At 44.3% G+C, this 13,667-nt stretch overlaps 1 protein-coding gene across 2 annotated transcripts in view; it reads left to right on the forward strand.

The window, feature by feature from the left end:
* ITGB2 (integrin subunit beta 2) overlaps nt 1-13,268 on the forward strand; it is an 84,876-nt gene extending 71,608 nt beyond the window's left edge. For both annotated transcript variants that reach the window (XM_063115928.1, XM_063115929.1), the window contains 5 exons: nt 7,142-7,386; nt 7,907-8,126; nt 9,801-10,006; nt 11,575-11,741; nt 12,699-13,268. In XM_063115928.1, the coding sequence (XP_062971998.1) occupies nt 7,142-7,386; nt 7,907-8,126; nt 9,801-10,006; nt 11,575-11,741; nt 12,699-12,764 (904 nt within the window). In that variant the 3' untranslated portion in view covers nt 12,765-13,268. The remainder of the gene's footprint in view (nt 1-7,141; nt 7,387-7,906; nt 8,127-9,800; nt 10,007-11,574; nt 11,742-12,698) is intronic.
* Nucleotides 13,269-13,667: the final 399 nt, after the last annotated feature.

Here is a 13,667-nt window from a genome sequence, read left to right on the forward strand (position 1 = left end):
ACACTATTAAAAAAAATCAATTTTTTATTTCAAATTTTGAAAAAGGAATTTTTAAAGGCACAATTACAAACAATTCCAACTAGGAAAAAAGATAGAAGACAACAGAAGAAACCAACGTGGCTGCACAGAAAGATTAGAGATGACCTGAAAACAAAAAAGGCCACATATAGGAAGTGGAAGGAAGGCCAGGCTACAAAAGAAGAGTACAGACATGTAGCACAGAAGTGCAGGAATCACATCAGGAAGGCTAAAGTTGAAAATGAGCTGAGGCTAGCAAGGAAAACAAATGACAAAGAAAAGGCTGAAATGCTCAATTCCTACTTTGGCACAGTCTTCTCCAATAAGCGGGTCTCTGACCCTCCCTGGCAAAGGTGAAGTACAAACTGAAAGAGCAGGATTGCAGTTTGAGATTGATATACAAAAGTTCAAGGAACACCTAATTTCTTTGAACAAGTTCAAATCTCCAGAGCATCCTAGACTAATAAAGGAGCTTGCAGAAGAACTCTCAGAACCACTGTCTATCATCTTTGCAAAATCATGGAAGACAGGTGAAGTTATGGATGACTGGAGCAGGACTAAAGTTCTGTCTTAAAAAAAAAGGGCAAAGAAGAGGAACCTGGGAAATACAGACCAGTTAGTCTGACATCCATCCCTGGGAAATTTTTGGACCAGATTATAAAGAAGTCAATCTGTAAGCATCTTGAAAACAATTCAGTGATTACGAGAAGCCAGCATGGATTTGTTAACAACAAATCCTGTCAAGCTAATCTCATCTCAATCTTTGATCAGGTAACCTCCTTTGTAGATTGTGGGACTGCTGTGGCCACAATATAATTTGACTTCAGCAAAGCTTTTGACAAAGTACCACATGACATTCTGATCTGCAAACTAGCTAAAAGTGGGCAAGATGGAACAACTATTAGGTGGATTCACAGTTGGCTACAAAATTGGACTCAAAGCGTGCTTATCAACAGTACCTTCTCAAACTGGGGGGAGGTAACGAGTGGGTTACCACAGGGCTTAGTCCTGGGCCCGTTGCTCTTCAACATTTTTATTAATGATTTGGACGAGGAGGTGCAGGGAACGCTGGTCAAATTTGCAGATGACACAAAATTGGGTGGGATAGCTAATACCCTGGAAGACAGAAACAAACTTCAAAGTGATCTTGATAGGCTGGAGTGCTGGGCTGAAAACAACAGAATGAAATTTCATAGGGATAAATGCAAAGTTCTACATCTAGGAAAAAGAAACCAAATGCACAGTTACAAGATGGGGGATACTTGGCTTCAGCAACACTACAAACGTGAAGGATCTTGGAATGATTATTATCTTTCACAGACATTCAACATGAAGGGTGAGTTTACATGTAACCCTAAACCATAGTTTAGCTGGACAGCCATCTTTCAGGGATGCTTTAAGGTGGATTCCTGCATTCAGCAGGGGGTTGGAATTATTGGCCTTATAGGCCCCTTTCAATTCTAGTATTCTATGGTGTTTTTGATTCAAGTATGTGAATGTGGTGCCAGATTTCATAACACTGCTAATATTTGACTCAAGCCTTTGGGCTAGGGTAAGTCAAAATCAAAGTGAATTGCATATTGAGCTGAGCAGAATTATTACCAAACTAGCCCATCATACGACAGGTGTAGAGGAGCAGTCTGGTGAGGAGGTTAGTGAGTTTTGGCCCGTCTGCTAGGCTGGAAGCTCTTGGCAGTGATCTTTCTTGGAACTTCCATAGAAGGCCGCAGTTCCGAGTAACGTCACTAGATGGCGCCAGAGGGCAAAACCTAGAAGTGGCTTGGAGGCGCCCTCTGGCCTTCTATCTTGGGTAGGGTAACCATATTTTGGAAACCAAAAAGGAGGACAACATGGTCGCCCCCAAGGGGGCGTGTCCAGTACCAAGGGGGTGTGCCCACCCAAACATAGCCTTAGTCACATGTCTGATTTTACAGCACACATTTAAGACAAATCTGTTCTACATAACATCTTAATGTTAAAATCACTGAAATAAAGAACAAGTGAAAGATTCAATGTATCTGAAATTAACTTCACTCACTCCTACTTTTGTAGGTTTTGCTGTACTTTGAAACTTTTGCTATATTCTGTGTGTTACATTCTCCCCTTCCCTCAAATATCTTTTCTGACTGTATCTTCACTCATTGCAAGCTGCTGTTGTTGTTAACAGGGTTTGCTACTGCCCCCAGATCTATTTCAAATTTGGTACGGCTAAAGCTCAACTCTATCATGGTGCCAACTTTCAGCTCATTATCTTTAAAAATGACAGTTTTAAAAATAATAATTTTAAAACCTCATTTTTTAAAAAAATTCCTAAAAAAATCAATGGATGAACAGATCTGTTTCAAATTTGGTGTGGCTAAAGCTCTACCTAAATCTTTCATGGTGCAAAGTTTCATCTCTTTATCTTTAAAAATGACAATTTAAAAATAATTTTAAAACCTCAATTTTTAAAAAATTCTTAAAAAATCAATGGATGAACGGATCTGTTTCAAATTTGGTGTGGCTAAAGCTCTACAGCCTGCCAGAGGCTGGGAAGGTGGGGTGTGTTTGGCTGGTGGCGGGGGAAAGAAGAACAGAGACTGCTGGGGCTTGCCTCTGCAGTCTCTCCCCTCACCTGTTGGGCGTCAGCTGACCAAGTGCTCCACCCTTCTTTCCAGGTACATCTACAGCCTGCCAGAGGCTGGGAAGGTGGGGTGTGTTTGGCTGGTGGGGGGGAAAGAAGAACAGAGACTGCTGGGGCTTGCCTCTGCAGTCTCTCCCCTCACCTGTTGGGCGTCAGCTGACCAAGTGCTCCACCCTTCTTTCCAGGTATATCTACAGCCTGCGGCAGCGCCTCGGCGAGTGCCTCGGCGACGCGCAGAGTGCGGCGCCGATTGCGCACTTGGCGACGCACTTTGCGTCGCACAGAGGCGCTATCATATTGCATGTACCTGCTGAAGATCTCCAGCCAACCAGCAGCAATTTTGTAAAAAACATTTTAATTACTTTTTAGTATGTGCCTGGGGAGCTCTGGGGGATATGGGGATGCCCACATAACTGTGGTCACGGGTAGGGGGAGGTATGGTGCTCGGGGAGGAACAGGCCAGATGAGGAGAAGAGGGGATAGATTCCTTACAGCTATTCCCTCTTCTGGTTCCTACCCCAACTGGATAGTTCTTGGCGGCCTTATCAGCTTGCTCCTGGGTCTGGTGGTGCTGCTGCTGAATGCCAGGTCAGTCTAAAACAAAATCTTCCTCATCCATGATCTGATTGTGGATGAGGGGGCTGACCTGGTATGTATCACTGAGACCTGGGTGGGTGAACTGGGAGGGGTTACTCTCACCCAGCTCTGCCCTCCTGGGTGCTCAGTGCAGCACCAGCACAGACTCGAGGGCCGGGGAGGGGGGTTTGCCGTGGTCTATAGAAATACAATCTCCCTCTCTAGGCTTCCTGTTCAGTCGAGTGCTGGTCTGGAGTGTTTGTACTGTGTGTTGGGTACTTGAGACAGATTAGGGATTCTGCTGGTGTACCGTCCACCCCGCTGCCCAACAGTCTCCCTGCCTGAGCTGACGGAGGTTGTCTCGGACCTGGTGTTGAGGACCCCCAGGATGGTGGTTCTGGGGGATCTCAACTTCCATGCTGAGGCTGCTGTATCCGGAGTGGCTCAGGACTTCATGGCTGCCATGACAACTATGGGGCTGTCTCAACATGTCATCAGCCTGACACATGCAAAGGGACACACGCTTGATCTGGTTTTCTCGACTGGGCAGGAGGATGGTGATCTGGAAGTGGGGGAGCTAACATCTACCCCCTTGTCATGGTCAGATCACTTCCTACTGAGGTTTAGACTCTCGGCAGCCTTTCCCCTCTGCAAGGGTGGGGGGCCTATTAAAATGGTCCGCCCCCGGAGGCTAATGAACTCCGATGGATTCCAGAGGGCTCTGGGGGATTTTCCTGCTGATATGGCCGGTGCTCCTGTCGAAGCCCAGGTCGCTCTGTGGAATGCAGAGATGACTCGGGCGGTTGACACGATCGCGCCCAAGCGCCCTCTCCCTCTGAGCAGAGCCCGGTCAGCTCCTTGGTATACACCTGAGTTGAGGGTGATGAAGCAAGAGGGGAGATGGCTAGAATGCAGGTGGAGGAAAACTCGTGCTGGGTCTGATCAAACACGGGCTAGAGCTCACTATCGAGCCTACTCTGTGGTGGTGAGGGTGGCAAAGAGACAGTTCTTTTCCACCAGCATTGCATCTTCTCAGTGTCGTCCGACAGAGCTTTTCCGAGTGGTTCGTGGCCTGTTACACTCTGGGCCAGGGCGTGAGATAGTTGAACCCTCGGTAGCACACTGTGACGAGTTTGCACAGCACTTTGAAGATAAAGTCGCTCAGATCTGTCATGAATTGGACACCACACTTAATGCAGCACCACTAGTAGAGGCGTTCAGAGCGCTGTCCGGCTCAGTTTTATTGGATGAGTTTCAGTTATTGAGGCTGTGGACAAGGTGCTTGGCCAAGTCCGGTCGACCACCTGTGTGCTTGAACCTTGACCCTCGTGGCTCATTACATCAAATAAGGAGGGGATCGCCGGCTGGGTCCAGGAGGTTGTAAATGCCTCCTTCAGAGAGGGAGTGGTGCCGGCCTCTTTAAAAGAGGCGGTAATTAGACCACTCCTGAAGAAGCCTAATCTGGACCTGAAGGAGGTTAACAACTACAGGCCGGTGGCTAATATCCCTTTCCTGGGCAAGGTGCTTGAGCGGGTGGTTGCAGGACAACTCCAGGCACTCTTGAATGAAACGGATTATCTAGATCCATTTCAGTCGAGTTTCAGGCCTGGTTTTGGAACGGAAACTGCCTTGGTCACCCTGTGGGATGACCTCTGTCGGGAGAGAGACAGGGGGAGTGCGACCCTGTTGGTTCTCCTAGACCTCTCAGCGGCCTTCGATACCATCGACCATGGTATCCTTCTGGATAGGTTGTCTGAGCTGGGAGTTGGAGGTACTGCATTGCAGTGGTTCCGCTCCTACTTGGATGGCCGATTCCAGAAGGTGGTGCTGGGGGATTATTGCTCTGTGCCGTGGCTCCTAAGCCATGGGGTTCCGCAGGGCTCTATTTTATCCCCTATGCTGTTTAACATATACATGAAGCCGCTGGGGGAGGTTATCCGGAAATGTGGACTGAGGTGTCATCAATATGCGGATGATACCCAGCTCTACCTTTCCTTTTCATCAAACCCAGGTGAGGCAGTGACTGTTCTGAACCAGTGCCTGGGCACGGTAATGGACTGGATGAGGGCTAACAAACTGAGACTCAATCTAGACAAGACGGAGGTACTGTTAGCGGGTGGTTCATTTGTCCGGCAAGGTGATGTTTGCCCTGTCCTGGACGGGGTTGCACTCTCCCTAAAGGATCGGGTCCGTAGTTTGTGGGTGCTCTTTGATCCAGAATGTCACTTGAGGCACAGGTGAACTCAGTGGCAAAGAGCACCTTTTATCAGCTTAGGCTGATATACCAACTGTGCCCTTATCTGGACAGCGATAGCCTAGCTACAGTTATCCATGCTCTGATAACCTCTCGTTTGGATTACTGCAATGCGTTATACGTGAGGCTGCCTTTGAAAACGGTCCGGAAGCTTCAGCTGTTACAAAACAGGGCAGCCCGTTTACTAACAGGGACTGGCTGGCGAGATCACATTACGCCAGTCCTTTTACAACTTCATTGGCTGCCAGTCCAGGTCCGGGCCCGATTCAAAGTGCTGGTATTGACATTTAAAGCCCTAAACGGTTTGGGGCCAGGTTATTTGAAGGAACGCCTCCTCCCATATGTACCTACCTGGACCTTAAGATCATCTACAGGGGCCCTTCTCCATGAGCCCCTGCCAAAGGAAGTGAGGCTGGTGGCTACTAGGAGGAGGGCTTTCTCCGCTGTGGCACCCCGGTTGTGGAATGAGCTCCCCAGAGAGGTCCGCCTGGCGCCTACACTGTACTCCTTTCGTTGCCAGCTGAAGACCTTTTTATTCACTCAGTATTTTAACACTTAATTTTAACTTAAATTTAAATTATATTGTTTTAACTCTGTATTTTAACCTTCTATCAATTTTGCTGCGTGGTTTTATCCTGGTTGTGCTTTTTATATTGTATTTTGTATTTGTGTTTTAACCTGTTGGTTGTTTTATGATGGTTTTAATTTTTGTGAACCGCCCAGAGAGCTTCGGCTGTTGGGTGGTATAAAAATGTAATAAATAAATAAAAATAAATAAATAATACCTAAATCTTTCATGGTGCAAAGTTTCATCTCTTTATCTTTAAAAATTACGATTTAAAAATAATTTTAAAACCTCAATTTTTAAGAAATTCCTAAAAAATCAATGCATGAATGGATCTGTTTCAAATTTGGTATGACTAAAGCCCTTCCTAGGAGCTACCATTGTGCCAAGTTTCATGTCTTTATCCTAAAAAATGACAGAGTTATAAGCATTTTTGTTAATTCCCATTAGAGCTGCTCTTTGGAAAAAAACCCGGATTTCCCCTCCTCCTCCCAGATTTGCCATCAAAACCCCAGACAAATCCGGGCAAATCCGGTCATATGGTCACCCTAATCTTGGGACTTCCCTAGATGGCAGTTATTTTTCTTTTGTAGATGGGAGTTATTCTTCTTTGAACTTCCATAGAAGGCCCTGTGAGCTCAGAATTTTTAAACATGCAAATAGGAGAGAATGCAGAGGCAGTGGATTGGCCTATAAGTGCAAATAGGAGAGAACATGCAAATGGGAGAGAAGGAAGAGGCAGTGGATTGGCCTACTGGTTGGGGATGTCATTGTGACATCACCAACCAGTAGGCCAATCCACTGCCTCTGCCTTCTCTCCTATTTGCATAAGTGGCTTGGAGGAGGCCTCTGGGCTTTTATATATATAGATGATTGGAAAAGTTTTGAAAAATAAATTTGTCCAAGTTTGAATAGCAGAAAGTTTGTCTGGGTAGACAAACCCATGAGCTGGATGCTGAGCATGCTACACAAACAAACAAACAAATCCCCAAACATAAACTAGTGAGGCTACAGTAGAATCGAAGGATGCTGTTATTTTTGCCTCAGCCTAGTCTTGATTTTTAATCCTTTCCTGTGATCCTGTATATTTCTTCTCTTGTGGCAGATGTTTTCCTGGATTTACTGGAAAGAATTGTGATTGTAAAACTGGAGGTAAATCTAGCAAGGAACTGGAAAAGGGTTGCCGAAAGGATAATGCCTCAGACATCTGCTCCCGCCTAGGCGATTGTGTTTGTGGGCAGTGTGCATGCCACACTAGTGATGATCCCAAAAAGCTGATTTATGGTACTTTCTGTGAGTGTGACAACATGAACTGTGAGCTTCACAATGGTCAACTGTGTGGAGGGGAAGGTGAGTGACTGATGAGTGCAGGGTATGGAGAAATCCTGTTTCCTTCTCTGGATTTTCTGTTGCCATTGTTCTGGCAGGCTGCATTTTCTACTACAGGCTTTTAAAGGGTATCATTTCAGTTATAAATCTTCATGATTTTACTTTTCCACATCTGAGGGAGAACAGTTTAAATGAAACTTTGACCCTGGTGATATAATTTGGAGCAAGTCGGCTGGTATCAATGTGCATTCCTTTCATGTAATCATTTATTGTCCAGCTGTGAATATTAAATACTAAATCGTTCTTCTAAGAATTTTTCTTGGTTTGCACCATCTTTCAAAAGTTTGTGTGCCAGTGGCTGACAATTCTTGCATCAAAACAACAACAACAACGCAGTATTTTACAAGTGGTGCTAGGACTGTTTTGTAATCTGGAATGTGTCATATGAGAATGCTGTCAATGCAGAGTAGAAACCCCATTTTCAGCTCCACCCTCTGGCAGATTTAGGTTTTATATTTGTCCTAAACTCTCTCTTTTCCAGAACGAGGACAGTGTGATTGTGGAAAATGCAAATGCAACGCTGGCTATGGTGGCAGTGCCTGTCAATGCAGATCTTCAACAGATGGTTGTCTGAACGTCAATGAAAATGTGTGCAGCCTCCGTGGGCAATGTCAGTGCAATACGTGCCACTGTAGCTCTGGCTACCTGCCCCCATTTTGTGAAGACTGTCCCGGTTGCCCGTCACCCTGTGCCAGATACATGTAAGTGAGTGGTGTACTTCCATCCATATCCTTGCTATTGATGTTCTTGACTCATGGTTACATTTTGGATGCCATTATGAAAACGTCATGCTTTTGCTAGGAGGAGGGATGGGTGGGCAAGCTGATTCTGCTCTCCCGGTTTACTGCCTCCCTTAAATGCTGGGATTTTACAATAGATCATGCTATTCTGTACTCCTCTCTCCAAGGTTAGTACATCAAACACACCTAGTAGACTAATAGAATAGATATAGGCTATTTAGCTTGAATGAAATATGAATATACCTAGAAGTAAACGTAAACTTACCATTATAAATGTACATAACAATTCAAAGGTTTATATTGCTCAGATAAGAAACAAAGAATGCTTGGCATCATGGCATTTGTAAGAAGAGCCTTGCTGGATCAAACCAAAAGCCTGTATACTTCATGACTATATCTAATCCCTGTTTAAAGCTGACCAAATTGGTGGCCGTCGTCACATTCTATGATAGTGAATTCCATAGTTTAGCTATGCACTATGTGAAGAAATACTTCCTTTTATCTGTCCTGAATATCCCACCATTCAGTTTCATTGGGTGATTCTAGAGCATTTATGAAAACATCTCCCTATTATGAAAATATTTCACCACACAATGCACAATTTTATATACCTCTATCATTCCCTTCTCCTTACTTGCATTTTTTTCTTAGCTAGAAAAATCCTCAACATTGTAACCTTTCCTCATAGAAGTGTTGCTCCATCCCCTGATCATTTGGTTGCTCATTTTCCGGTTCTATAATACCAATTTTGAAATCCATTGAACAGAACTGTACACAGCCCTCCAGTTCTCCATAGATTTCTATAGGGGGCAAGGCATTATGATGTTGGCAATTTTATTTTTCATCTGTTTCCTAATGATACTCATCATGGAATTTGCCCCCCACAACCTAAATTACTCTTTCCTGTTTAATCACTGTCAATTCGGACGCCACCAGGGTATATGTAAAGCTGGGATTTTTTGCTTTACATTTACTTAAACTAAAACACATTTCTCACTCTTCACAACCTCCATTGTGGGAAGGAGGCAAGGCAAGTAAAGATGAGTTACAGCTGAGATAGTCTCCAGTGCTTCCTATCAGAGGAGTGATGGGAACTGTTACGGCTCACCTACACTACACATGGCAAATCCCGCGCTCAGTGAAGCCTGGTTCCTGGCCCAAGCACAGGGTGGAAGAAGGACCAGGAAGCAAAGGATGTGGGTGGAGGAGGGCCAGATGACACCCCCCCCAACTAAAGTAGCTTTGAACCTCTGTACTAAGGGATCAAGTGGGATCCTCTTGCTTTATAACATCTACATGAAATGGTTAGAGGAAGTAATCTTGGGATTTGGTTTAAAGTGGCTATGAATTCACAAAGCGGGACATAGACAAGCCTCTGTTTTCTCATCCTCAACCCCACTCCCCATCTGTAATGTGCTGGAGTTGTATTTATTTATTTAATATTTATACTGCCCAACAGCGAAGGCTCTCTGGGCAGTTCACAATTAAAACCATAATATATAAAGGTATAATTACTGAGATAATATGCAGTAAGTATTACGAGCACTTGAAATGTCCTAATTGAATATAGGTCCATTACAACTCTATCCTGTTAAGTTACTCTTCTTGAAGGCATCCTTCTTGTTCGTTTTCTAGTTCCTGTGTTGAGTGTCTTGTCTTTGAAAGTGGCCCATTTCAGAAGAATTGCTCCCAAGCGTGTTCAAACATTACTCTGGGCAATAATGAGGTATCCAAAAGTAAACCATGCAAGGAGAAGGATTCTCAGAATTGCTGGATCTATTATACTATGTTGCAATTGGACGGAGAAGAGAAGTATTCTATTTCAGTCAATCGTGAGAGAGGTATGTATGGTGCCTCATCACCAGCCACAGCAATTGCTCCCCGCCCTGACAAACAGACCTCATGGGTTAGCCATGGACATTCTCATCCAAAAATGGCATCAACGGTGGGTAATGCCTGGCCCCAACCAGCATCAGAAGTAGTCAGAAATAGGGTTTGATGGCTCAATGAACAGTGGAGTGGAGCAGGCTTGAAGAGTGGAAGGACAGGGGCTACTACAGTGCTACTTGAACTGTATGGCACATCAGTTTTTAGATAGATAGATAGACTTTTTCTTTGTTAGCTAGTGTAGAGTGACCATATGAAAAGGAGGACAGGGCTCCTGTATCTTTAACAGTTGTGATGAAGAGGGAATTTCAGCAGGTGTCCTTTGTATGCATGCAGCACCTGGTGAAATTCCCTCTTTGTCACAACTATTAAAGATACAGGACCCCAGTCCTCCTTTTCATATGGTCACCTGAACCTATTTTTGTGGCATTCTTGTACTTTTTGTTGTCAAGGGAGAAAAAAGTGGAGTCAGTTTACAAGGAGGTCCCAAAAGTAAATGTAGAGGTGCATCCCTGTTCAAAAGATTGGAGAAGCACTGGGATTCCAGTTTGCCCCATAAAGGTCAACAGCAGGGGGGTGAGGCAAAGAGAGAGCATGGGTGTGAGAGTCCAGCATTGCCTAAGCCTTCAGGGGGAAATGCCTTGTGAGGAAACACAAATAGAAAGGCCTGTTAGCGACTCCTCTACATTGAGAGCAATTTTTCAGGTATGGAAAGGGAGGGGGGGAATTACTACCAGGGATACCCCCTATTATTCCCTTATATTGTCACCCGACCTTCCATAATAAGGATTGTCCGATGGAAATAAAGGCCTTTAAACAAAAGGGTCTCTACAGATTGAGATAATTTTACCTGAATATTCAGCCCCTTCCCAGGGAGTTTTGGAGGACTCACCTGAAGGAAGCTGGAATAACATGGTTAGCATGGTATCAAGTAGAAACATTTATTAGGAGAGAGGATATTAAAGAACAGGCCCTGAGAAATTTAACTCCATTTGAATCTATATTTAAACTTTTAGGCAAGGGGGAGAAAGGCCTGATGTCACATATTTACAGAGTGATAATTGATTTAGACATGGGCTCAACCAACAATTTAAAACGGATTTGGGAACTGGACTGGGAAATAGAATAGAGGATGCAATTATGGAACTCAATGCTGGAAAAAATCCCATTTAAATCAGTTTATATTAATATGAGGGAACAAGCTTTGAAGCTTCTTCAAAAATGGTACATGACCCCCATTCGGTTAGCACACATTAACCAGAAATTGTCAAGATTGTGCTGGAGGGGAAGTAAGGAACCAGGTTCCACCCAGCATATGTGGTGGTCCTGTGTAAAAGTGGCAAAATTTTGGACTGAAGTCTTTGGTGAAATGATAAGATACTTTATTTAGTGAGTTTCTAAGATGTCTGCCTTGCCTTTGGTATGTTCATTACTGGCATTACAGCCTACACTCACGCTGTCACACACCCCTTTCATTGCTTAGTCAGATAAAGCACACTGCTTCTTCCCCCTCTCTCTTCAGAGTGTCCGGTGCCTCCAAATGTCGCAGCTATTGTTGGGGGCACTATTGCTGGGGTGGCCCTTATTGGGCTGCTGCTCCTCATGATTTGGCGACTATTGACAGAGCTGATTGATCGCAGGGAATATCGCCGATTTGAGAAGGAAAAATCCAAGGCAAAGTGGAATGATGTAAGATCCTCTCTTTTTGTAGAAGTATACAGTATGGGGGAGGAAGAAGAAGATCTGGTTGTGTATTTGATTTTTCTTTCTCAGAGTTGTTAAGCAAAATATTTGACCCCACTTTTGCATAACTTGGGCAAACCTTTCAAATGGTTTAACACAAATCTGGAAGAAAATTAAACCATTAATAAAAAGGCACCAAAATCCCAAAGGGGTAGGAAGAAGAGTGCACAGGTGTGTGCTCATATCCAGAACAGTGGGGGTGGAGCAGGCAGGCAGGCAGACTATGGAAACAGGCTGCTCCCTCTGCCCAGGAAGCCATTGCCAGGCCCCATCTTCTCTTCTCCTCTCTCTGCAACTTCACTCCCTTCAAAGTCCTCCCTTCTTAGGCAAGAGGCTGGCCAGTGCCGGGCGGCCTTCCACCTGAGGTGTGATGCCAGAGAGCATTGAAGGTGCAGATCAGGCTGGTTGTCAGGCAGTCCCGTTCCCCCCTTCTCAGGAGAGGAGAAGGGTCTCTATACACAAAAGCAACATTTAGGCCAGATCTACCCCAAGCAGGATATGACACTTTGAAAACTGGATATGGAGTGTACCCGGGGCCCCAACAGTTGTCAATACCATTATAAACTGTTTTAAAGCAGTAGTGTAGATCCTGCCTTAGTTGCAAGACCCATCTATCCTCTCATTCATATATATATTTGGACAAGATTAATGGATTAGACCGTGTATTGCTGCCCACAATTTCTCTTCCTTGGGCCAGTGTCAGACTATTAGAAGAGAGTCAATGTTTGGTCTACAATTGAAACACTCCTTATTAAAGAACTCTCCCCATACCCTAAGCAACTATTGTTTTAGGAGCCACCCCTTTGGGTCAGGTTGTTAAGGGAGTCTACCTGAACCCTGCTCTGCCCTTGAAAAGTTAAGTAGCACTAACAACTACAGATACTTGTATTTTTTTATTGGCAGGCTGACAACCCTCTTTTCAAGAGTGCCACTACCACTGTTGTGAACCCCAGATTTAACGGCCAGTGAAGTGGAACTACAGCAATGCTATGATGCACAAAGGAACTTTTCAGGACTGAAAAAAAAGATGAAGATGTTAACATTATTCTCCACAGTCCTCCACTGTCATTGTCATATCATGCATTTTCAGGAACCTTTTGTGTGGCTTTTGCAAACTTGCTTCTACCCCAATGATTAAAAAAATAAAGTGCTCCTAAGTGCCAGGTTGCTCACTCTCTCGCCCCCCCCCCCTGGAATTGTATCAGCTTGCATTTCTGTTTATCCCACCTGCCACACCCAGAGCAACTGCATCTTTTCCATCAGCTATTAAAGAAATCATCACTTGGAATCTAAATGGGAGTAAAACAAATGGGGTGCTGATTAAAGCATGTAGACAGAGAAAATATTTGTTGTAACATCCTTAAAATGTAAGCAAAATTGTTAACTTACATTTAGAGCAGATTTGGAGTTTATTTTAATGAATCATTTCACTGTTCAGGAACCCTACATTAAAGTCATGTGCAAAGTGGGAAATCTATGGTTGCCAATTCTTTTCCTGGTGTTCTCCTGAGGCTTTAGCAAAGACTTGATGCCCCCTTGGATTAGTGCCAGAAAAAGCTTCAACATGCTACATTTCTGAATGTCAATGCAGTTAAAGCCAGAGGAGCAGGGCTATTTTAAAAGGTGGTACACTGGAGGAAAATGCATCACTTGAACTTTTCAGTGTCAATACTCCTGCTTTGAAAAAGTCCCAGGGCTTTCCCACTCCACTACACCACTGCTCACAACATCATTGTGAGGTAGAACACACAAAGAAAATAAGACTTTTTCAGAACCACCCAATGAGTATCAGTGCTGAGCAGGGATTTGAACTTAAAGCTTCCTAGCTTAAGTCTAACATTAAATGCTACATCACCTTGGTGCTCACAGTTG

Source organism: Elgaria multicarinata, chromosome 2 (assembly GCF_023053635.1).
Source record: "Elgaria multicarinata webbii isolate HBS135686 ecotype San Diego chromosome 2, rElgMul1.1.pri, whole genome shotgun sequence".
NCBI classification, from domain to species: domain Eukaryota; kingdom Metazoa; phylum Chordata; class Lepidosauria; order Squamata; family Anguidae; genus Elgaria; species Elgaria multicarinata.